The 26,563-nt window shown below is 39.3% G+C and overlaps 1 protein-coding gene across 2 annotated transcripts in view; it reads right to left on the bottom strand.

Moving 5' to 3' along the window:
* Positions 1–26,563, bottom strand: part of CAMK4 (calcium/calmodulin dependent protein kinase IV) — a 139,621-nt gene that overhangs the window by 71,458 nt on the left and 41,600 nt on the right. For both annotated transcript variants that reach the window (XM_063181456.1, XM_063181455.1), the window contains exon 2: positions 9,169–9,247. In XM_063181456.1, coding sequence (XP_063037526.1) covers positions 9,169–9,247 — 79 coding nt within the window. The remainder of the gene's footprint in view (positions 1–9,168; positions 9,248–26,563) is intronic.

The raw sequence follows: 26,563 nt of genomic DNA, 5'->3' as shown, positions 1-26,563 counted from the left end.
ACAGATTCACCACTTATGCAGAAACCTGGCCTCCTCTGCTCAATCAAGGCACATCTCCAGAATTCTTTAACAGGCTGCAAACAATGAAAGGTTTCCAAAGAGGAGGGGTATAATCTCAGGATAGCTTAATATTTACCTCTGCATCACTGTTCAGAAATGCCATCCCTTTGTAGGATAGTGTGGCATTAAACACAGCCTTGCAGAGTAAGAGTTGCTGGTCCTACTCCCCAACTCACCTCTTCATATTTATGTGCACCCCAGGCACGGAGGTCGCCAGGCGTGGGTAAAGCCGTGGAGAAGACAAATCACTGCAACAGGAAAGGAGCAAAATGTGCATGGATATGTTGGCGGAAGAATAGCTGTGGCTGAGATAATTTCTCAGGATTCCTATCAAGCAATTAAAAGCTAAAGATGTGTCATTTTTTGGGGGGTTTGGGTTTCTTGACCAAATTTGTCACCCAAAGGATATTATCACTCAGAACTACTTGTTCAACAGTGCAATGTATAGTGTAGGTTGAGCTTCCCTGAACAGCGTAACGAGTTAAGCTTTATATTTTTCTCTTTTTATTAGATGATCTTTGTATTTCTGAAAAATAAGCTGTGAAGATCAGAAATTACCATTTCTGAGTACCTATAAATTAGGTAAGGAAGAAAAAAATACAATACATACTGTCAATTCTCAAAATCTTAACCAAAGTTCTGACTTACTCAAGAATAACATAGCAATTCAATCTAAATGGTCACAGAAAAAAATATTATTCTATTTTAAGTGACTTTTACACAATACCTGCACTACTATGTACTGCAGATTTTAAATAACTTTATGTAACATGGGGAGGGTTTTACAATAGTAGAAAGGGATTTTTTTTCCTTTCCTAAAAATTGTCCTGACACACCCTTTTTTTTGTTTGTTTGTTTGTTTCTTTGCATGTACTAAAATACCTAACAATTTTATTTTTCAGGTAAATTTCCACCTTCACTGACACGTGCCTAATTTTGCAGCTTCTAGAGTAAAACTCTACTGGTAACTTAGTGCAGAAAATAAATGCTTTAGTTGTCTCTTATTTTGTAGAGAATTCAAGTGAACTTCTTTGTCCTACTTTAGACACTATGCAGTTGATATATTTCTACTCAAACCTCACTTCTTTTGGATTGTAGTGAAGCAGAAAATGGAAGCCAGACTCTCCTTACATGAGGGAAAGCTGAAAATAAGCAGTGGAAATTTAAAGTTTTACTGCCTTATTTCTTAATTCAAAGTAATTTTGACTCAGTATTTTTTTTGGTCTCCCAGTAAAAACATGAGAGTGTGAACTGCATATGTATATCCAGATGAGATGATGACAGGGATGAAGAAAAATGAGAAAGCCGTGAAAAATAACAGGTAGTACTGCAGATGGAGTAGTGATTAAGTGGTAGTTAAGAAATTACTGTTTCCCTTTAATTACCAAGCAGTGGCCTGTGTGGTGTGCATGTGTATGTGTGTGTATGTGAATAAATTACTGAAGACAATGTGTGAGCTATTTGACAAAAATAGTCTTTTTTATTGTGTACTGATGTACAATGGTGTGCAGTTGACTGTTTTCATGTAGACTTACATGCGACACAATTCTTTCTCTTTTTTAGAAAAAATTGAAAAAAAGATCAGAATATTACACATTAATACAATGTGAGGAAAAAAATGACCTTAAATGAGCATATGAATGTGAATATATACCACACATTTCTAACCTGAAGAAAATAGGATACTGCCTTAGCATGTCATAAAAGTTTGTGTTTTACGTCAGGCTCCTGCTTTTTTGCCTGCTAAACTTTATCACTCATAACTATCTGTCCACTATGAGTACTGACAGTTACTGCACCAATGGAGGTGGATAGATTAAATATAGATATAGATAAATATAGATAGATATAGATATAGATAGCTATATAAATATAGATATATACACATAGATGTGTGTATGTGTGTGTGTGCATATATATACATCCATATATAAAGTTTATAGGGAAACAGGCATATGGAGGAAGGAGGCACTTAAAATATAAATCACATAGGACCACATGGCAATAAAAAGAAGGCTTAATTTTACACCTACAAACATACATAATTTTCTCCTGAAGTTAATATAGGAACAATTTACTAATTCTGGTTATGCCAATGTGATACACAAGTGTCTGCCCTCCTCTGCTCCTTCCACCCTGATGCTTGTCTTCTTAATCAGTTGGGAAGACTCAACCAAAAGCAGTGTTCCTTCGAGAGACAGAACTAAACATTTCCATAAGCCTCTTGATAACCACTTAATACCACAAATTCACTGCAACAGAAAATGAAAAACTCAGCCAACTATATTCCCTGTGGAGCTGGGAATACCTAAGAGTTTTAAATCCATATCATATTAATACATAATCTTCTAGGGTGCATATATAGGTGTTTGTATATTTGTGCCTATAAAACATACATGCTTAGATATATATATATATATATATATATCACAGAATCACTTGGGATGAAAAGACTTCCAGGATGATCAAATCATGTCTTTGACCAATCGCCACTTTGTCAAAGAGACAGGACCACTGAGTGCCACATTGTCATTTCTTGAATACACCTCCAAGGATGGTGCTTCCACCATATCCCTGGGCAGCCCATTCCAATGTCTAATCACACTTCTGTGAAGAAATTCCTCCTAATGTCCAGCTGTAAGCTCCCCAGCTGCAGTTTGAGGCCATTTACTTTCATCCTGTCTCTTGTTACCTGGGAGAAGGGGATTACCCTCATTCCACTACAATCTCCATTCAAACAGTTTTAGAGAGCAAGGTCATCTGAGCTTCTTTTTCTCCAAGCTAAATACACTCACATTCCTCACCTACTCCTCAAAGGACTTAATCTCCTTCCCCAGCTCTGTTCCCTTATCTGGCACTTCAATGTCTCTCTTGCAGTGAGGGACCCAGAACTGGACAGCGGGTTTGAGATGCAGGCCCAGCAGTGCTAGCACAGGGGGACAGTCACTGCCCTGTCCTTGCTGCCCCGCTATTGCTCACCCCAGCCAGGTGCCCTTGGCCTTCTTGGCCACCTGGGCACAGCTGACTCAGGTTCAGCTCCTCTTGACCAGCTCCCCCACGTCCTTTCCCACCAGGCAGATTTCCAGACACTTTTCCCCCAGCCCATGAGCTGAAGGGGTTGTTGTAACCCAAGAGCAGGACCTGGGACTTGGTCTTATTGAGCCTCATACAAGTGGCCTTGGCCTATCAATCCAGCTTATCCAGATCCCTCTGCAGAGCCTTCCTGCCCTCCAGCAGATCAACACTCTAATCTAACTTAGTCTTATCCATAACCTTATGGAAGGTGCAATTCACCCCCTCATTCAGATCATCAATGAAGATATTACACAGAACTGGGCCCAGCACTCCAGCACTGATCCTGGGGCCACCAACAGTGACCAGAGGCCAGCCGGACCCAGCACCATTCAGCACCATTCTCTGGGCCCGGCAACCAAACAGTTCCTAGCCCAGCCAAGAGTGCTCCTGTCCGAGGCATGGGCTGCCAGATTTTCCAGGAGAGTGCTGTGGGAGACAGTGCCAAAGGCTTTGCTGAAGTCCAGGTAGACACATCCACATTCACACCCCCTTTCCTGCAGGCCACCTGCTCATGAAAGGAGATCAGGTTGGCCAGGCAGGATGTGCCACTCCCAAACCCCTGCTGGCTGTGCCTGATCCCCTGCACTGTATTTGCTGTGTGATTGCATCCAAAATGATCTTCTCCATCATCTTCCCTGGCACCACGGTCTGGCTCACAGGCCTGTACTTTCCTGCATCTATTTTCCTGCCCTACTTGTGGATGGACATCACATTCACCAACCTCCAAATCATCTGGGACCTTCCCAGTTAGACAGGATTGATGATCAGTGAGGCAGAGCAGCTTGGCAAACTCCTTCTCTAGCTCCCTCAGCACCCTTGGATGAATCCCACCTGGTCCCATGGACTTGTGAGTGTCTCAGTGGCTCAGCAGGTCACTGCCTCCCTCCTGCTGGACTGCACAGGGTCTGTTCAGCTCTCTGTCCCTGTCTGCCAGCTGGGGCTGGTTCCCTGAGGATAATCAGGCCTTACTGTTGAGGTCTGAGGCAAAGAAGGCATCTGAGCCTTTTCCTCATTCTTGGTTCCAGTGTTTGTCTGTGCATCCAGTCAAGGATGGAGATTTTCATTGGCCCCATTTTTGTTGCTGATGTATTTATAAAAACACTTTCTATTATCTTTCACAGCAGCGGCCAGATTGAGTTCCATTTGAGCTTTCACCTTTCTAATTTTTTCTTTACATCACCAGTGACATCACTGTACTCTTCCTGAGTTGCCTGTCCCTTCTTCCCAATGTATATATATATCTATATATTCTTCCCAATGTATATATATATCTATATATACACATTGTGTATATATATTTATTTATTTATATATTTATATGTATACATGTGTGTGTGTCTACATGTACATGTGCAAACACTAATGCAATTGAGACTTTTTAGATGTGGCTTATAGACCATTATGATCTCCTTCAGAGATCATAATGGTCTATACAGAACCTTAACTCCAGATATCCAACCCCAATTATCCACAGGGGAAGCCTATTACCTTTGCATTTGCTCACTCTCCTTTCTGATCCACAGTCCCAAAATATCTGCTGTATTCAAATAGTGTAACTCATTTGTACAGTTGTATTAATCCCAGCCCAACTCTTTCCAGAGTATTTATTGCTTGAAAAGTGATGCTCTGTTTCAGATCTGAGAAAAAAATTGATGGGTCTGAACATTTTTCTGAATTTGAATATCAACCAGTCTGCACAAAGAATGCTGCTTCATATATATTGGTTTTGATAAAAGTGCTACAGAAGTATTATTTAAGCATCACAAACTGTGTGAGGGAGGAGGTCCACACATAAAAAAGAAGGAAATCAAAATGAAAATTTTCCAAAACAGTCTCTATACTTGTATGTCTCATTGACTGAGACAGACAGGGTCTAATATTTCATAATACTTATTTGTGCTTCGGGGATAGTACATATCAATTAGAACTGAGAAATATTAACCAGGCTTCATTCAAAGCATTGCTGAGAAGCAAATAAAATAAATATTATCTTATTTTTATGGATGAAAAAGTTGAAACCAAAAGAAATACTGGGAACAAGCCAGGACCAAGGCTACAGACAACCCAGCTCAAGAATCCTATTGTCCTTTCAGCAGAGCATGTTGCTTTATTGCAGTGGCAACTCCAAAATTACTTCAGTTGCAGTAGTTAGCACTTGATAGACCTACAATGTAGGCAGGCACTTGGTATCTTAGTTTAGAAACCATGCAGCAGAGTCCATCTGTTCTCATCACTATTTTTAAAGCAACTTGTCCAGACTCAGGTGGGAAATTTAAGGTGGAGGTGGATCTAATTTCTTGGAAGGCATTCACCTACCCAGATTCTTACCCCAGACTTCTTAGCTTCCTCAAAACACACCAAAATGGGGAAAAACAGATAAGAGACTTCATATAAAAATATCACATATATATATTGCTTCCTTAGAGAACTTCATTCTTTCAATATGATCCATATGCTGTATGTTGTTTGCAGCAATGACCACTCCAGAATGACTGGTTGTAAATATCACATAATTTTTAAATCTTAGTTTAAGAGTAATAAGAATAATTTTTGTAAAGTGTATCCTAAAGATAATTCACTTTTCTGTAGCACTGAGTCATCAAGGAGTGGTAAAATGCATAGTAAAAAGCAAAATAATCTCATATTTGCAATTGCAAGTGTGAAAGTTCATCATGGTACTCTGCTCTTTTGATGACTTTTTCTGAAGTGCAATATGATCTGCTTTTGCTTCTTTCTTGCTTCATGAAATAGATTTCCCCCAAAAGAAAAGACATGGTTCATATCTTTACATTTACCACCTGTGTGGAATTTCAAAGACCTGCTAAACATAGCAAATGAGCAGGCAATACATTTCAGTTGTGCCCAGGAACTAAGCACAAAGGTTAGATGAGGAAATCACAGGTAATATTTTTGCCTGCTTATCATCTGACCCATAGATGTGGGGTTTTAAACTTTTTTTTGGTAGCTCTTAAGAACCATTACAAATTTTATTTCTTATATGTTATTGGAGAGTGTCTCTCCTGCTAATTCAAAAATCAACTTTTCTTTGGACCTCTTCAATCCTTCTGACAGTTGTCTTTTAGCAGCTCTAGAAGCTAAAGTTCTAACTTGCCTCTTAGTTTCCCCACTCATTTTTATTTTTAAGGATTTTAAACTACTCCTAAACTTGGGCTTGACAAAACTAAAATCAGCAGAAAATGGAAGCATTCTGCTCCAATAAGTTTGAAGCAGTAAAAACCCATTTTTCTTCCTCCCTTTGAAATTGTAGAAAATTTGTATAAATAGTTAAGAAGTATTAAACCTCTCAACAGAAATATAATATTATGAACGCTTTCTTTTATTTTAGTCACACCGATCGGTTTGTATAAATGTTTTGTTCTGTTACTCTTTGATGGTTTAGCCCCTACAAAAAACCCCTAAACCACAGATGAAATCACCCACATCCCCCAGACCCCTCAAAAATTAGCGAATAGTCTACTACTGTTTTATTAAACAAGGTGGCAAAAAATGTATTAATTGCAGAACATCCTAGGAACTCAAAACCCTGTACAAGCATGTATTCTCAGAACTGGATGATAGGTCTTGCCCAAAATTTTATTTGCTCTTAAATAAGAATGTATTATTCATGCAAAATGAAAAATTACTCATTCTGTTTAAATGAAAAGAACACTGATAGCTATTTCATGCTTCTTGCAGTCTGTTCCTAGAGGACTACTTCAATCCTAAAGGATCCTATGTTCTTACCAAAGCTGTTCCCATGGGACAGAAAAGTAATCATTTCTAATACTTTACTTCAAATTACAGCACTTCAGTGATCATCACTCAAAAATCTGGAGCTGCCCATCAGCCAGCAGCCTCCTAATCACACATCACTTGTCATCACTTCCAGAGCAATCTGGACCACCCTATCCCTGTCCCTCACCCTGTTTTTACAGACCTCTTCCTTAGAGAGTCAGTCTTGTTTGAAGCAGCAGACTAGTTCCATTCAGATAGTCTGTTTGAATGGAAAAACCAAGAGTATTTGCTCTTTTGTCATCTTCCCTTGTCTTCTAATTTCAACCAATGTGCTCTTCAGAGCTCCCTTATGTACATTTAGAAATGGAATTGAAGAAATGAGTCTCTACCAAAAAAACAATCACAGGCTCCTCTTCTTTTCCTCCCATCCCTTTTCCTCTACTATTGAACTGCCATCCTTTTTTCTAATTGTTTTCAAAAAGGGAACAGGAAACAAGCTGATCAACATTTTAATACACGACTTGGCTCACACATGATTATTTTTTATACTGAGACACTCTGAGCAAAGATCAGACCTCCTGCTGTAAGAACATTCTAACATGGGTGGTTCAGTCCCTGTGATAATAATTACATCTCCAAATTGGTCAGACACAAGCATGGCACATCCTTAAAGCACTGTCTCCCATGTTCTCATTTACACAGAAAAGCTCATTTGTCTAAGAGGATTACTTGTTTTCATAGCAAAACATCCCAAAGTGCATCAATTACACTGGGAACAACTCAGCTCTGTGAACTACTTAACCATACTGCTAACACAACCAAGGCTGCATTAAGTGAAACATATATTATTGCTGATGTAAAAACAACTTTCATAACTATAGTCTTTTCCTTAGGTGCCATTAAAAAAAAAATCAAATCTGTGCTACAGCAAGTCTACCAAAGCCTAAACTGACTAGTTTCAGATGCAGAAAAATAGATCTAGCATAAATACATAAATATGACAATTGTAAACATGAATTAATTTCCATGAAAGCAAAAAAATCAAAAGGTAGAGAAATATTTTTAAGAAATGTAGTTCTTCCTATTGCATTTCAGAATGAGAAGTTTGGACAGTATACTCCTAAAACATTATGAGAATCTCTGGCATAATGAACAGATGAAAGCTCAAAAATTCTCTGCCCTTTCATAGGGCACAAGCTGCAGCAATGCACAAGTTCTGCTTCTTCCAGTGTACCAGATGCAAATTCAAAAGCAGCACACACAACTGAATCTTTGTGCCAGTTTAAACCTTGGCTCGTGTTCAAAGACGACAAATTAATGCCAACATTTTACTCATGTGAAACCCACTCATTACATCTTGCACTGAGACCACCAGTGGAGCCACCATTTGGACATGGCTACGCCAACCCACCCATCCTTATGTTTCTACATGTGAATGTTCCTGAACATCATGGAATAATGAATGTTCTAAGGCTGGGGTAAACTGAATCAAAACCATTCATGAAAAGATACCATGTACATGCCTCACAGCTTGCCTGCTTTCTCTCAGACTTCTCTTTCCATCCTAGGAATATGAACTGCTCTACCCCATGCCCCACAGTGTCTTTCTGCATAAAGTCTCTCAGTCCATAGCTTGCCTTTCTTCTCTTAGTCTCTCTTCTTGCTTTCCACCATCTATTTTTCAGAACACACAAAAAGAGCTGTAGTATAAGTGTGACATATATGGAATTCTAAAAATAAATTGTAACCTCAACTGGTTCTCTAGCAATTTCATAGTGGTAAAAAAACCCACTACAATGTATTTAATTTTACTGAGGTTTGAGTTGGTGTTTTAAATCAGTTTCTGAAAAAAGATTAATTGTGTCATGGCATTTTTTGAGCAAAACAATGTATTATATCAAAGACAAAACACTGAATATTTAAATTTTTCAAGGTGTCCTTTTTTGTTTTTTTCATGAAAGAAAAAGACATTTTTTTTCTCAACATTTTTTGCCAAGTCCAAATGTATACGGACAACACCAGCTGAAGGTACAAGCCAGATTTGTGGGGATAGGCATTCCCTCTACAGTACTGTTACTTCTAACAGCTGTTTTGGTGATGAGGAGCCAAAGCTCACTCATGGAAAATACGAGTTTAGCAGTTTATAATCCTAAATCTAGGACATTTTCCCCACATGAATAAACTGCACCAAAAAAACAACAAAAAAAGGTCAAAAAAAGGAAGAAAAAGAAAAAAAATGCCCAGAGAAAATCCCAATCATATTCCAAAGCAAAGCAAAACAAAACAAAAATGACTTACTGTCTTCTTCAACATTTTGACGGCGTAAGGTTTCTGGGTCCCTTTCTGCCTGCATCTGTAGACAATGGATGTAGCCCCACTAAATTTAAAATAATAAAAAAAAAAGGAAGAATAGTTGGGTTGTACATACAACTCTTCGAATCTGTCAATAAACAGAGTTGCCTACATTTTCTATTCCTCCCAGTTTGGGCAAAACTATCTCATTCTTCCCCACAGATGCAATAAACCCTCCCCCCCAAAATCCAAGAAGTGTCAAACCCCCTCTGTATTCAACCAGAGCACTTGCACTTCAGCAGTCACTCAGCCAACAGAAGCTGCAAGAGTTTATCATCCTTCTTGGCCACACCTTTTCAGTCTAATGGCTATCCCTGGATGTTTCCTTGGATAACCAAGTCACCACATCTTGTCTTTGTTAAGGCAACACACCTGCAACAATAACTTATATTGAGGGGCCTGCTCACTAATTGCTGATGACAGCAATGGTGAAACAGAAAATTTTTGCGCTGCTCCTTGCCCACTGGACCAAAAGACCAAATTTGGCACCAAATGGAGGAGGCAGCATCTTAGGTTAATTCAGTGGAAACTGGTGGGACTTGTTCACAGCAAAAGCGGACTGAGCTTACATCTTCCCTTGGCCTTCAAGGTGTAACTATTTGAATGTGAGAAGTCTGAGCACTCATAAAATTATGGCTCTGCTGGATGGAAGGCGCTTCTCTGAGTGCATAGTTGGGGCAGATGGTCTCCAGAGGGAGGGTCAACTTGCTGAGCTTTACTTGTTGCTGTCAAGGAAGGGCTCTGTACTCTGTGAATTACTTAAAGAAAGGTTGTAACCTCCGGTAAGCTCATGCTGGTTACAAACCATCCAGATACCTTTGTATTCTTCCCAAAATAGATGCACTGAAGCACCATCACATGCATACCAGATGCCAAATTGCACTGCAGATCCCTCTGAACCAGGAGAAACCCATCTCAGTGAGTCTACAGGAGACAACCATGACAGGAACAGCTTTTTTTTAAACAGCAGAATGGCACAGCCACGCTTGACCACAGGAATAAAGCTGTGGCACAAGGTTCATTATTATAGGTGCTGTACAAAACTGCCATGGGTGCCCTGATCTTCTCCCTCCTCAGCATGGGCCAGACAGGTGCCATACAAGGCTCTGAGTAGTAGGCACATCCCTATTTTCATAATTTCACAAGTGAGCACAAGAACTGGCAATTGATTGAGAAGATTTATTTCAGAAAGACCTCTTCATAAGGAAAGGTCACCTGTGGCAAGGGTTGTGCAGCTCAGTCATCTGAGGGCTTCTCTGCACCACATATAAATTAATCTTCACTTCATCTCAAATGCTAAAAGGATTTGTCTCTCTTCAAAGTATATTGATAAACGTGTGGGAGTACTGAGAGCTTCAGTGACTCCCAGAATCATTACATGAATTTAATTAGATCTCCTCTCCTTAGCCAAGTCTCCAAAGACACTATTTAGCAAGAAGAAAAAATATATCACATTTAAAAAAACCCTCACATCTTTTAAATACAACAAAACTGTTAAAAGATAGAATTCTAAGAATGTGCTGTGATAAGGTTTATATCTCCAGTACTTCATTGCAAGATTGCAATGGGGAAGTCAGTGCATAAACTGCAAATCATTGATGTACCCTGCTTCACATACACAAGTGCAGTGCAAACATTAAACTCATTAGTTTACATATGTCCTTACAAAGTAGGCAGCAAACTTTCTAGAAATTATTGTATTTGGGTGAGGGTAGAATTAGAGAAGCTATTTAGCAGCAGCTATTAATCCAAATAAATAGATGATAATTCCTGTACAAATCTCTTGATGCTCACTGCTGCTGTGGCAATGGAAGGCAGACCCTGTCTCTCAGTAAAGCTACTGTCAGTGTTTGCATCACCAGTTTGCAAAGTCTTCCATGTAAATAAGAGCCTAGCCACTAGAACACCTCAGATTATTTAATTGTCTTAGTGATGAGATGGACATCTCCACCAAGAAGGGAAGATAACATCACTCCACCTTTTACAGTTCATTTGACTGTACCCAAACCTGGAAGACAGGAAGCATAATGCTTGAAAGAGATGTAAGACAGTCCAGAGAGATAATCCAGTCGAACAGTTTGACATCAAGCTCATTAGCCAATATTCAAAACACAAACAAAGGTGCTACTTTGGAATTTACTCTCTATTGTACAGATTTCTGCATATCCCTGCAGTCCTAATTTGGTGTAAAATTGATGACAAGGCATGGCAAGACTTGGGAACACTTTGAAAGATTTTGCTTCTGATTTACATGGCTTTGCCCAGCTCTCACCAGCCAGGAGAGAAAACACCTAACATTAGCTAACAACCAGCTCTGCTCCTCTTCCAGGCAGAAACCAGTACAGGAAATCAGGAACAGGATGGCAACCTGCTCACGCCATGTCTGAGACTAAACAGCAGAGAGCTGATTCCTTGCTTCTTTGCTGGTAACAGGGTATCTTCACTCCTTCACAGTTTAAAAAAAAAAAACAACAAGGTAGTGAGGAGTGGGGAGGAGTGGTGCAAGCAGAAATCAGCCTATGGAACTAAATGTAAATGCACAAACAGAACTGCCTCATGTAAATCTAGGTGGTTTGCTTTGCTTCTTCCTTTGGCTTCCTGCTGGAGCTTTCTACTGAATCAGCACATCCAGCTTTCCCAAGTGACTGTGTGACTTGGAAGGTCACCAACTGGAGCAATTCAAGCTTTCATCATCAAAGAGCAGTGGGAAGATACAGCTGCAAGATTCTCATGTGAAGCTGAAACATAGAGAGCTGCTAATTGTAACCTCTTGCCCCTACCCTAAGTTTTTTGCAACATCAAACCTTGACTGCCATCACCCCGCTTCTGAGAACCTCCTCTTGAATTTGCATCAACTGAAAACTTCATTGATACGTTTTGTCAGACTGCACAAATATACCGAAACCAGGAATCCTTGTGGCAACACGCCACTTCCCTTGGAAATGGAATTCATGGCCAGACGGGCAGACCTGCACCTTCCCAATGTCCCATTCTCTGCAAGGGGTGTTTGCCTTGTCTGAATGATAAATGTAAATACTGCTATAGAAAGAGATCACCCATACCTCAATGGTTAAGGCACTTATTTGATAAGAAGCAGACAACAGCACTAGAGACTATTTAATCCAACCCCATTAACAGTTTAAATGGGAGTAACTGAGAGGGCTCTGAACTCAAACAGCTCATAATCACTTGCAGAAGTGCATTGCAGAGTATGACTGACAAGTGACCCACTACCAGTTCAGGCTAGAAACCAGAAATTGTGTCTCCCATATTCCACAAGATTACTCAATGTACTGTGTTTGCCTATTTAGAATTGATTCAGTCAGCTTTTGCCTCTTTGCATTTAGTGAATATAGACAAATATATATGTCTTTGCATACACATTTATATGCAATACTTATTATATATATTTGTGTTTGTAAGTGTGCATTTATTTACTTCTAACCAAAATTAGGCTTAAAGGAGCATCCAGCAGTGGGTTTTTTGCACCTTTGCCTGGAAACAGTCTATCTGAATTCAAAACATAATTTATTTGAAATTGGCTGGAATAAGAAAAATAGGGGGAAAAAGAAGGGAAAAAAAAGAAAAAAAAAGGAAAGGAAAAAAAGGCATATTCTTGTATTCTTGGAATGTGCAGTTGGCAAAGTTAGAGAACAGTAATTAGAACTGTTGAAAATATTGCCATTCTCCTTCACTCTCATATGTATTTCAGTCTGGAAATCTGCTTAAGGATTCTGTTCAAGATTTACTTTTAAAAGCCCAGGTATAACTGTGATCATGCTAAAGAAGAAAAGCAACAACAAGAGATCATTTTATTGTGAAGATGCCAAATGCTTCACTACAAAAACGTGTTTATATATATATATATATATATATATATGTATTGAACTCAGAAAAAACCTGAAAATCATTTATACATCTTTACTGTTTGGTCATAATGCACAACAAAAACACTCACTTTTGTGATGCCACCTACCATGCCGACAATGACAACACATAAGAAAGCTCATTATGTCCTGTGCATGGAATGTATCACAGCTGAGGCACACACAGCCCAGTATGAGCACAGAAATAGATTTCCTGAAGTACAATACTTCAGTGGCATGATAAATTCACTCACCAATTAGTCAACCAATGTAATTGTGTGCCACTAAATACATCAAAATAGACTCAAATTCAATAACTGACCTCTGCATGTGTGTTGTCCAAGACATAATTTTGAAAAGTGGTTTTAAAATATTTAAAATGTGCAAAACCTTCTGCCTCCTCCCCACCCACCTCTCAATATACAATTGGTTGAGCACTCTGGATTATTTTTATTACTATTCTCAGGTGTTACTGAGCTTTCAATGATTTCAGAAGGACACTGTTTTAAAGGTTGGGCAGCAGCACCACAGTGCCCTGCCTGTGCTAAGGACTCCAGACAGCAAGACTGAGAGAAAAGGCATGGCCACACCTCAAATAGATGCAGTCAAAAATAGTGGTGTCAGCACAGATGGAAGGAAGGCAGGGATGCCCAGAAGGGGTGTTAAAGAGGTGGAAGTGATCAGCAGAATTTGCACATAAAGGAGAAAATGGAATTTGCAGGATCCTGCAGTGGAGCCTGGCAGAGAGAGAAAATACAAAACAAGAAAAGACAGAATTTGACCCAGTTTGGAAAAAGTATTTCTTCCCTGAAACCCACAAAAAGATTCTGCCTCTGAAACAGGAAAGGCAACCAAAATGAAATGCAGCCATATGTTTACTTGGCCACAGGTAGGTAGTAAAAGTAAATTCCTCGAGCTGCAGCTTTTAAAATAAAATAACACTCATCGGCAGTAATTTCACTGGAAGAAGGAAATTAAATCTTTTCAAAAGTAGGTCAGCATTTCCACACCATGCCCACTCATCCCGGTTTTTATATTGCCTTTGAATCAACTCATTACAAATACAGTCCTGAATGTAATCTCCTGTAAATTTCATTTGGATTAAATTCCTTAAGTTCTGGATTGATTTTTTAAAAATAAATTAGTTTGTGCTTCATGTAGTCAAGCAATAATTACACAATCAAGTTTGTCCAATAAAAACACTTGAAAGAATGATCAGTCCCAAAAAAACTGTACCTGGTACAAAGCCATGGAAATCTGTGCTGCCAAAACTGCAGCAGGAGATCAAAGTCCATTATAGGTTTCCACAAAGAATACTGATTTCTTTGTACAGTTTACAGAAGTATAAAGTTAAAGCTCATTAATTTACGTTTTCTTAGATATACACTAAAAGAGCAAAATGGATTTATAGAAATGAAATTACTATTCCTGGACTTCCAAATTAAACATCCTGTTGAAGTTAAAAGACTGGACAGAAAAAACAAAACTAAACAAAACAAAAATGCTCAAAACCAAACAAAAATAAAAAGAAAAGAGAAAATCTATTAACAGTGAGAGGAACTAAAATTAGTTTAAGAGCGCATATTCCATGGTATTACTAATATTGCCTTCACTTTAAAAAATACATTCATGTAAATTTGGAAATTCTCACAACTTGTATTTCACGGAGAAGTATCAAACTCTTTTTACAGTAAGCTAACAAACAATTCTTAAATTATTCAAATCTAATCTCAAAGCTTCTTCCAAATATCAATATCTACATAAACAGGGCTTGCAGGCAATTGCAAACCACTGCAGGCGTGCCTTTTCTCTCATTATTTCATGACTTGTAAACAGAATAGAAAATTTCACAAAACATATATCATTTAGGAGCAGCAAAAAGCCTTGGATTCCCACATACTATGAGGAATAAAACAAATCTTTAATGAAGGCAAGGTTAGTGGGAAAAATGTACATGGTTCTGAAAAGGAAATCTAACTCCAGAAATTGTGTTCCAGAGTTCTGGCTGGTTTGATTTTTAGAATGCTGAGTAGATTTTCTAATATTTGAGGTGAAAAGACTTTTCAGCAATGGATTAGACTGGCCTCCAAAGGCAATGCAATAGTCCAAAAAGATATTTTTTATATTCAGCCTTCACTGCACTCAGCACATAAAAGGAACCTTAGATAAGCACAACAAAGGACCTACACCATTTAAAAAAAAAAGCAAACTGTAATCAAACTAGTGCTTGCCAATATTCTTGAACCGGTAAATGCCACAGATAACAGTTTGTAGAACTATAATTCTTTAGACATGGGGTAGGTTGGCTGCTGAAACACACTAATTAAAATGCAGCAGTTCAAGCCGCTCCTGCTGCGGTGGCTGGACCAGCAGCTGATAATTCCTGCTGGGACTGCAACAGCACATTTCTAACTTGCTTCCAAAGAAGCTCCTCCCTCAAGTACTGCAGGAAGTTTATAGAGGATCTCTATAAAGTTTTAAAAGGACCTCTATCCACAGAGAGGCTAAAAACATTGTTACACCGGGATGTAGTGTCTTTTTAAACTGCAGGAATTCAGTTAGGTGTCATGTTAGCTTCATCTATATTAACATTAGATAATTTCCCCCACATCAAATGCTAAAATTTTAAAATTTCAGTTTAGCTGGTAGGTAAATATTGATAACAAGAAAGAGACCCCCAGCACTGGATCTGACTTCACTGCCTTTCACTGAGTGGAAATAGCTGACCCAAACTTACAAGCAAGCATCATTATCTCAAGCATTAATTTCAAAAGCACAGAAGCAAAACTCAAACTACACTGAATTCCAGAGGTTACTGCTGTACTCTGTGTACATTGTTCCCTTGAGGTAACCCACCTTTCTGAAATCTGGGTTCCTAAACAAAACTTCAGGTATGATTGCTGAAATGCAGATACAAGGTGAAGATTAGAGCACTTCCTACAGCACTGTGTAAGAAAAAATGTATAGAAAATACATTCACCATTTCTTCTTTTTCCTTTACTCCCTCTAATATGTTGGGTCAGACCACACATTGGAATAGCCGTATTTCTTAAACCACATGGGAGTTCTCTGTAGGAAACCCAAAGTTTTTCCTACCAAGTCTGAAAAAGGTCACTTAAACTTGGCTGAAAGTGAACTTAGAATAGTGGGGAGTTCACCTTTCAACATGAAGCCCAAGAGACCCAGAAACTGATCTTGAATATTTTCTATGGAAATTAGTTTTCCTTGAGAATGCTGGTTTTTTTTTTTAGGGACTGGAGAGTTCGTAGCTACTCATGTCTAAGCAGTTCAGTGAAATGAGGAGAGCAAAGAAAAGAAGGTGGAAGAGTGGACCAAGGGAAGCAATGCATGCTTTTGTCCTCAGTACTGAACTTTGGACACAGTGAGGCAAATCTTCCAACACATGTGCTAACACTACGTGTGCAAGATGCAGCCCCAGATCCTTGGGCTGGCAGTCTCAAGGGTTTTCTCACAGTCACAGACAGATGCTGTGCACAGATATGATGTGACTGGCCTCCCTAAGTCCCACACAAAGCCTGACAACTGAAATTATCCAGTGAACTCACCCCTCCTGGTAACACATGTGCCTTGTTTAAAACACCATTTCAACCCCTATCTCATAAGCAGCACTTTTCTCCCCTCCTCTTAAAAGATCCTAATGAAGAATAAACATTATTTATTTAAACTTTATGAAGAGTGCATGTGAGGAGAAAAGAGTGCTGAGCAGTAAAAACTCTGTAAAACCTTCTGTGTTACAAGCCTTCCTTCCTGGGCCATTGCAGAATTACCTGCCTGGTTTATTTTCCTGCTGACATATTCCTTCACCAGGAAGTATTTTGAACAGTCTGTAGTATGAGCAGGTGTCAACACCATTGATTACTGCTCTTCATGACAATCTCCAGATGCAGGAGGCAGATTGGACTTCACACTAAATGACAACATGTGGCAGCATGAACATCCTTGCATGTTGACTCTGGTTCCCCTGGTCAAGGGAAGGGAAGCAGCGAGGAGGTTATGGACTTCTAACAGCTTGCTCTGTACATAGGAAAGTCATCAATTGAAATCAGACAGGGAAAAATTAATGGTTGTTCATGTCTGCACATTTAAATCTAGCTTTGAACAAACTTTACAACCAGAAAGTTTAGGTCTAGGCATTTTATGGATTCTGAAAGCTCATGTGCCCATGTGTCTCCTTAATAGCCCTCTTTTTGGTAAGTTACAAAGTTTTCTCCTTGGAGGTTTGTGTTGTGCTGAATCATCAATTCCTATGCAATGTCTTCTCTGAAATAAATTGCTTTTGCCAAGAAGTTTATGTTCAGTGACAGCCCAGAATCCCTTAGCACAAGACAACAAAGAAAATTTTAATATATCACAGATTCAAAAGTTCTTGGGCTCTTTTTAGCTACTACATATGTTTTCTTCTTTAAACCTCATGGGACAGATATTTCAAATCATAAGCTATAAGACTGAAAGCCAGGCAATGCAAAATAATTTGGAGGAATGCATAATATTTGACAATGCTCCCTAAATTAACAAGTTCTATAACATTTTGCGTGTATTCTGATCATATTTAAATATATTCTCAAAAGAGAAACTGAAATAGCTAATTTTCCATAATAGAGAGGTCTTTTAATCTGCTGCTTGTCACAGTCAGAAAACTCAACTTGCCATTATCATAAAAATTACCTGCAGACTTAACACTTAGTTGTAATTTTACTGCATTAACAAAGCTACAGAAGAAAGATGAAGCTGCAGCAGAGAGACACTGTTATTACTTATAAAACAGAAAAAAATTCTTGAAGAAGTGAAGAAGGCACATACTCTGGTGCAGGTTTTGCCAGTGAGAGTTATTTACATCAGAGTGAAAGGGTTTGCAATCCTGCCAGGCCTGGCAGCCAAATGTCAGCTTACTGCAGGCACAGGGCAGGTTTCAAGTCACATCCTGTCTTCCACCAGCTCTTCCAGCTTCAGTTCTGGTGGGTGGGAAACACCTAAGCAGGTCTAGATCTTCCTTAAATGCTGGATTTATTCTACATGCACAGAGGAAAAATGCTGCATCAGTCCTCAGCTAATCCACAGAGGCCATGGAACCCTCCCTACCAACCACCCTGATGCCAGGCACAAAATGGACAGAAGCTGGGATCACCACACCTTCCTTGTCAGGGACACATGCACACCATGCAGGACTGCAGTGGGATGTGCTTGGCTGCCAGGTACCCTCCAGCCAAGTCTCTCCATCACTTCCAATTCATCAACAGGATTGGGGAGAAGCTGGTGGGGAGCTTTACAGAAAACATTTTGGGTGTAGATGAGGACAGAGAGATCCCTTACCAGTTTGTAACATGGGCATAACTGACTTGGCTTGGAGAAATTAATTTTAATTATTGACAATTATAAATAGAGTGGAAATTGGAAAGAAAAATCTTACATTAAGACATATTTTAACCATATTATCTTCAGGCTTGGAAGGGAATGTTGTGCTTTTGTGGTGTAATTATTTATGTGACTTTTACTTTACACTGGTGTGTACAGCCAAGTCTAAGAACATTAATGCTGCACAAAGCACTGTGTGACAGGAAGGATCTCTCCCTCTCCACTGCACAGGCAGAACCCACAGAAACCTGGATCAAGCAGCCACTGTGAGGGTGGGGTTAGGCCATGAGCTCTGAAGACAGAAAGTCAGATGGGATATCCCAAATGTGTCTCAGGGAAAGAAAAATATCAACAACAACACCACCACCACCAAAAAACCCCAATCAACCAAAGCCAGTGGGAGCCTGTGTATTCAGTTCCAGACGTTCTGTGTTTCTGCTGGTCAGCAACAGTTCTGCTCATTTGTCTTTCTTGCTCTGTTGCTGCTCTTTCTGGTTTTGGTGCTTTATAACTGGACCACCAGAGACCACGGAATTTGAAAATGGAATGTTTGGTGCTGCTTGTGTGAGATGGAAGGCAGCAGGCACAACAAAGGCCATGGCTAGTAAGATGGGAGGCCCTGGGAAGGATTTTGTGAAGCAGAGAAACGTTACAAGACAAGAAGAACAGAATTTACAGAATCAAAAGCCTCTCGTGGTAAAGCTGTGGCCTGTGTCTGTTTTCACTCTCTGAGTTTTGTTTGTCCTTAGTTGCAGCCGTGCATTGTGAGCAGCTGGCCCGGCTGAGCTCATCTGGCCTTAGAGCTACTGGGGGAGAAGCAGCAGAGGGGACCAGCAGTGACTCCCAGCCACTTGTGTCACCGAAGCCAGTTGTGTTCCCTTGGCCAGTGGCAGTGCTGGCCTTCAGCACAAGCACCTCTGGCACCATCTTCAGCAGCTTCAATTCAAAGTTAAGGGGCAGCCTCTTGCAAAGCCTCCCTCCAGCTCCATCCTCAGAAGCCTTCATGCCAGCAGGGACTCTCATTTCTGGAGCTGTGAAGGTTAACAGGTCTGAGCTTACAGGCTGCAGGTTTGACTGGCTTGCCCACATTCCCTCCTGAAAAGCATTTATGTAATTGGCAATTTTGCATGGTCACATCTTCTCCAGATCTTCCTGCAATATAAAGATGGAAGTTTTGACTTCCAGAGCTAAATGAAGCTTCCAGTTCTTTCTGCATCAAACACAAGACCAACTTCCAAACCTGAAGCTTAGTCTTTCGTATAACAGATATCACCTGATGTAGGTATAAATTATATAGTAAAGATTTGTTCCAGGAAAGAACAGATCCTGTCTCAGTCCAGCATTGTGTCTCTTGTTTCTGTACATCAAAACTCCACTTTTTTTTTTTTTTTAAATCTTGATTTTAGAAAACTTTTCATGCCAGTCATTTTATGTTTTTATGTTTATGCTTTAACATTTTAAAGATCCCAGCTTTTTCCACACAATGTTTTCTTTGCTAGTATTCCCTACTAATCAAAGTACTTAACTCTTTCTTCTTTTTTCTCTTCCCCCACCACAGTTTTACAATATATTGTTTAGTAAATTTAATCAATAATGCTCCTTCATCTTCCTCCCTTCTCAGTGCTACTGCTGTATATTCTGTTCCATGTTGCCTTTTCCACTTTTCCTGAAATTCCAATTTTCACTATTCTACACTTTGACAGCTCCTTTTGTGGGTTTAGTGCAGCTAAACCCACAAAAACTTCAACAGGGTGCTAAGAAGCTCTTCTCAATAACCATGATCACAGACCATCTTGGTAATTAATCATACACATCTGTAGGCAAGTATACACTGAATTGTTCTCATGACAGTGTCACCACTACTCAATCCTTGAAATTAGGGAAATCTTTTTACAAAGTATGAAATTGTTGTTTTCAAGGAGAAGATTCCAGAACTTCTCATCCATGAACATCTTTCATCTTTTCTTTAAGTTCTCTACACCAATCACTGATCAAGCCAGTATTTAATTGGTAATGCTAGAGAAAGGCTGCAGTTTCCATTTTCAAAAGACTGAGGCTTTTTAGCTGTCAGATCTGATCTGTAACCCAGGATAATTAATCTCATCTAATCTGTGTCAGTCTGTACTCCTCTACACAATGAACTCAGCATAGTAGTGTATTAGATGTTTGGAAATAAATTACTTTCATGTTCTCCCCACCATACTGAAACTTCAAGCACAGCGTACTCCAATGACATACCTGAAGGAGTACATCCATACTCCATTTTCAAACTCCACTGGAATGTAAAACAGAATTGCATTTAGACAGTATTTAAGACATAGTCTGTACAGGATTCACATGTTCACATTTTAAAAAGATGTTTTAAAAAGGCTCTGTGTGTATCTTCAGAGAGTGACTTAAAACAAAACAAGCAGTCATGTTTATGTCCATGTGCTGGTTCATGCTCTTGTAAGCCCTAAGTGGGTGACAGCCATGCAGATCAGCTGTCCATGCCAGCAAGTGGCTGCTGTGTCCCCTGCACAGCAGCGGTGCCCAGCAGGCACAGCTCCAGCACCCACATCAGCCACAGCCTCGCAAAAGAGCTGTGGTGCACCAGCAGGGTGGAAGGTTTGGACATGGAACTTCAAAGGCCTTCTGTTCTCAGACAGGCAGGTTCTTCTATGTCCCTCAGCGGCACTTGTGTGCCCACATCTCTTTTTGTGTCCCTGGAACCACATTTGTGTCCTTGCACTCTCCTTTCTGTCCTAACACATCACTTTTTGTCCCTGAACACCCCTTTGTATTCCTGCACACTACTCTGTGTCCCTGGAAACTGCTCTGTGTCCCTGCACATTATTTTGCATTTCTGCAAATTCCTCTGTGCCCCTGCACATGACTTTGTGTCCCTACACATTGCTCTATGTCCCTGCACACACCCTTGTGCCCTGCAGATTGGGTGTCACATTGACATGCAGAACATTCTCCTCTGAATAAGAACCAAGCTGTGAAATGCATCCTGAAATTCTGCCGATCCTTCCCACAATTTCTTTTCTTGATGCTTGGAGAGAAACACCTTTAATGAGATCTCATGTGAAGTCCAACTCTGCAAACTTAGCTTTACAGGTGTCAAAATTCTGCTTCTGGGCTAGTGCCTGATTTGGCAAAATTTTTCCAAAATCAAAGAATCCTTTTTTGAAGATTTAACTGCAGATGCACAAGACTCGTGGTGATCAATCACCATCCTTCTAGATGCTCAGTTATGCTTTAACAATATTTTCTGTACAAATACCTAGTTATTAATGTTTTTATCCGAGAAAATAGCACAAAGTTTTACCCTATATCAATATCATGTAGAATTTTAGTAATGTTGGGCTCTCAAAAGCTTTGGCTCCAAAAAGGGGGGCAAAATATAATATAATTTTAATTCTTTGATACATCCTAAAAAAATATTTTTAGGCTCACTATTTTGCTGAGAAGTTTATCCACATTTTTATTCAGAAGAAATGTTTTCCTTATTCCTCCATCTGAACCTTTGAAAATCATTTTTTTTCCCTATTGACTTAGTAACACACCTGTTGGCAATGGCAATTTGTAAATTCTGTTAAGAAGCAAATGCTTTTAATGAAACAATACTGAAGCTTGTTAAACTTTGAATACACTCACAAACTTCAGAAACTGTTGCAAGAACAAGGGTCACAGCAATCTGTGTAGGACAATGTCCTGTCTTGACAAAAGACCAGGTGGTTATGGCTGACAAAATATTAATGATTGTGGCTAAACAGTCCTTGCCCTTTAGAGAGAGCTTTTTGTATTGCATTTTCTATAAATGCTCGAGGATCCCAAAGATTTGTGCACAGTGCAGACTGTAGCCTCGAGGACACTGGAGGCTCTGTCCCACTCTGTCCCTTTCCTCCTGCAGCTTTCTGGTTTTTCCATTCACCCACTGGAGCTATCAGCATTTCTGTAACTTATTGCCCATGATGCATTGCTCTCCCCTTAGCACTTCTGCATTTTGAGAAGATTGTGCACTATTTCAGCAACTCTCATGATCCTATTTGGGGTCAATTAACAAGTCAGGTAGCCAGAACATAAATTAAAATACCTCATATTTAAAACATTACAGACTTAAACTGTAAAATATTACAACCTTAAACAGTCTACATTTTCCCTGTTTATAGAAAAAATGTGATTCAGTGATGTGATGGAACTACACTATTTCTACAAACTGACTCAGGCACAAAAGATATTTAGCTGTAGGAAGCAAGAACAATGAACATAATCTCCATAAGATCTGAGGACTGCACATGCAATCATGTGGTTTGATTTTAATCGCAGGACACTGGAACATGCACAACATACATGCACTGGTGCTAATGAGGGTTTAAACCCACTTCCCTCATCTTTATTCTCCTGCTGAGCACATATTGTAAGAAGAAAACTGATTAGGAGATAATATATCTAACAGCTTACCACACTGAAAACAGTAACACTGACAAAAATCCTTTTTTTTTTTTTTGTTTTCCTAGGGAATGACATTATGCAAATGAAAACAGTAAACAGGACAATCAGAAGTACTAAGATATTTTTCTAGTACTTACAGGGAAGTTTTCAATACAAGCACTATTCCTGCAAACCATTTTCCCAGTGAAGGATAAGTTTAGCACGCCTTAGATTTTGACAGCCTCAAATGCACTCTGCTGCTGCTTGAGACACTCAGAAACCCTCTCTATCTCGTTTCAAAGGCAGAGGCAGGAAAGAAAGTTGAGGCAGGATATAAAAAGTGAAGAGTGGCTTTCAACTATGGATATCTAATCTAGGTCTGAAAAAGAGTTTAGGTCAGAAGTGGGATGTGGTGATGTCATGCAGCTGTATTTGTGGACAATGACTGCACAACATAGAAAAATATGTCAGTTAAAGAACAAAGCACACTCAGAGCAACTTGAAGAACCAGAGCTGTCATTCCAGATTATAGAAAAACTGTGTAACACCTGCATATCTGTATCTATTTGTCATTCAGATATAAGCAATAAATTTACACCAAAGCAGGTGCTACTGAGATATTTACATCTGTTATATATTCTTGTTCTTTCATGAAGCTAATTATAGGCATTACAAGCCACTTAGAAGCTTCAGGTAATATATTTAAAATTAATTGCTTCATTTCTCCATACTCTTATTTATGAGGAGGACTCTTCAAAGCCCCCATCAGTCCCCCCAGGAAAAAACCTGTTACCTGAATAACACACTGCTATAATGCACTTATTGCAACATCCCTGGATTTACCCTTACGGCTGCATTTAGCAAAATAGAGTGCTTTTTACATCACTTTTCTTTGGTAAGCCTTTCTATAGCAGCATAAATGCAAAATTTATCTAAAGGGCAAATTTGCCAGCCGCAAAGGAGTAGGACTGGTCCTAACTGCAGGGTGCTGAAGTGTAATCTCTGTGAAGAGGAGTAATTAAAAGTCTTAAATTTCTGCCTTAAGTGCTCCAAAAGTAAAAAGTAAAATACACCTTCCTTTGGCAGCATCAGTTTTCTAACACAGAATTACTATGTCCTTGAAATAAAAACCACACACAGGCAAAAAACCCGTCAACAACCCCCTGGCCTCAACCAAACAACAACAACAACAAAAAACACAACAGATGAGGGAAATTAAAAAGAAAGGACATATGTACTTCATCTACTTCTTCGCTTTTACCAAAGGGCAAAGATCACAGACCTCACAAATATCTTCACTAACACCTAAGTTTACTGTGGGAGCTGTTTTGCAGTGTAGATCTACAATAGCAGAAAATTGGGTACATTTCCTGAATTATTCCCCCAGGGCAAACCCCCTTAATTTTAAAATACAGGGTTTGTACTATTTTGTGTCAGGAATCTTACTTCATGAGAAACTGATTTCTCAGTGTGTGACATCAGTCTTTCATTTTTTGTTCTCTGGGGAAGTCAAATTAAGACAGAGTTCTTAAGAAGTGGCATATTGGCCTTCTTGAAAGGTAAACCCTAGGTATTTAAATGTGCTCCAGCTCCAGTGAGAATTTCTAACTTCCGACACAGTTTATCTCCACAGCTTTCAGCAGGGTGGGCCTGGCTACAAGCAGAGAAATCAGAAGCTGCTGCTGCAGAAATGCTGAGCTAGCCTGGCCATATGGTGAGCTCTGGAGAGAAAGAGGGAGAGAGAGAAAATTCTTAAAAGGTCATCCTGACTCAAAAGACCCACGTTGTTCTGGTTGATTCATCTGGGTTGTGAAACAGCTCCCAGGTGTGGTCACAGGGTAGCTCTCAAGAGGTAGGAGAACAGGACAAATATTATGAAGTCACACTCAGCAAACATACTTCCATATGTCATAATTCCAAACAACATTCTTATTATTTACTGCTAATCCTCCCTCTCCTCTCAAAACAAAGGCAGGAAACAGGACAGATGGAGTTAGAATATTTCTAGTGTGTTTATCAGCAGGAAAACTGATGTACATTTACAAATATCCCTCTTGCCAGTCACATAAAGGAGGACACACTGTATTATTTGCACCAGTCAGACATTATCCCTTTGCTGGACTGACACCACATTGCCCCTGCTTGGGAACCCACTCCTGGCCCACTGAGCTCCCACGCAGTGATTCACTGCCCATGAATTCAAAGGGGTCCCCTCCACTGCACAGCAGCACGGTCAAGAGCAGACAATTCAGACATGAGCTCCAAACATTGCCAGGAGCTGAATCCATTCTTCACTGCAGCACAGAAGGCAAAGCACCTCACCAACACATGGGGACTGAACGTAGTACTGTAAAATCTACATGTGTGATTTTGAGCCAGAGATTTTTCAATTCTGCATAACAAAGATCAGTGCATGTTGCATTGCCATTATCATACTACAAAGGAACAAAATGCTATTGTGGGCCACAAGAAAGTGAGAAAACCGTGCAACATTCCTGGCCAAAGTATATTTTGTTCCCTTATTTCATTTGCACTTTCAAATACTGAGCTGTTCACCCCAAATGGTAATCAAAAGAAAACCTCCCTTTGCTCTGTTTAGTGATAATGGTTTTCCATCATCATAGTTTCTAGAAATCTGCTTGATTTCCCAGACATTGGCCTTTGCTGCAGCCTTCTGTCTCCTAGAAAGCAGACATAAACTTCTAATGGAGAATGTCTCCTTTCACAGAAGATAGGATCTTGCACTGCAATACTTAATGGATTATTCCTCAACCTGTGATTATTTTTTTATGCCACAGAAGTAGTGTTTTGAAAATCCCAAAACATATAATGCATAAAAGAATGCTCTGTATTAAGTTTATAATTAGTTGTATTGATTCTCTGGAAGGTAAAATAGAATTATCAGTCATGTCACAGCACCACCTTTTACTTGTATTTGCTCAGTATTTGAAACTCCCAAATCTAAACCACTCTCAGGGAGCAATAGCATGGCACAGTGATGCTGAAGTGCCCTCTGAAGAACAGAGTATCCTTGAGACCTTAGGAAAAATGAAAATCTAAACAGAGGAATTCCCAATCATTCAAATCTGATGAAAGATATATTTGTTGTAGCACCATGAAGATAAATGGTAAGAGTAATCAGTCTTTGATAAAACTGCTAAAGCTATTCAGGACCTTAGTGAGGTCCCAGCTTGTACTTCAGCAATGATTTCACCATTTATATGACACATTTTAAATGCAGGTACATAAAATTGGAAGTAATTAGAGAAGTTATCCTGAATTATCACATCATGGCTCAATTGGCTCATGGCATTTCTTATTCACTCATGGCATTTCATACTCATTCACTGCAGTCACACTACAACAATGTAGGCAGCAAAAGTAATTCCCAGTTATGAGATTTACAGGGTCACTTGTTGATTTCTGTGAAACAGCACAGATTTTGTGAGATATGACCCAGAGGACTTCATCATTTTAATTTTCCCCCCTAATTTATCTTTTAAAGCAATCTATAGATGCAGAAGACTCTGATTTCCAACATATCAACAAAATGGGCTTAGCTTAGCTTCCTCCTGAAATTAACTATTGCTAACCTACTGCTCAACATAGTTTTGTAAATATTTAGAAAACTTAAAATCAACAAACTTCCCATTTATCATATCACACAATAAACTACCCTGTTT

Source organism: Melospiza melodia, chromosome Z, assembly GCF_035770615.1.
Source record: "Melospiza melodia melodia isolate bMelMel2 chromosome Z, bMelMel2.pri, whole genome shotgun sequence".
In the NCBI taxonomy this organism is placed as follows: domain Eukaryota; kingdom Metazoa; phylum Chordata; class Aves; order Passeriformes; family Passerellidae; genus Melospiza; species Melospiza melodia.
Note: the sequence above shows the minus strand (reverse complement) of the source record. Positions and strands in the feature narration are given on the sequence as shown.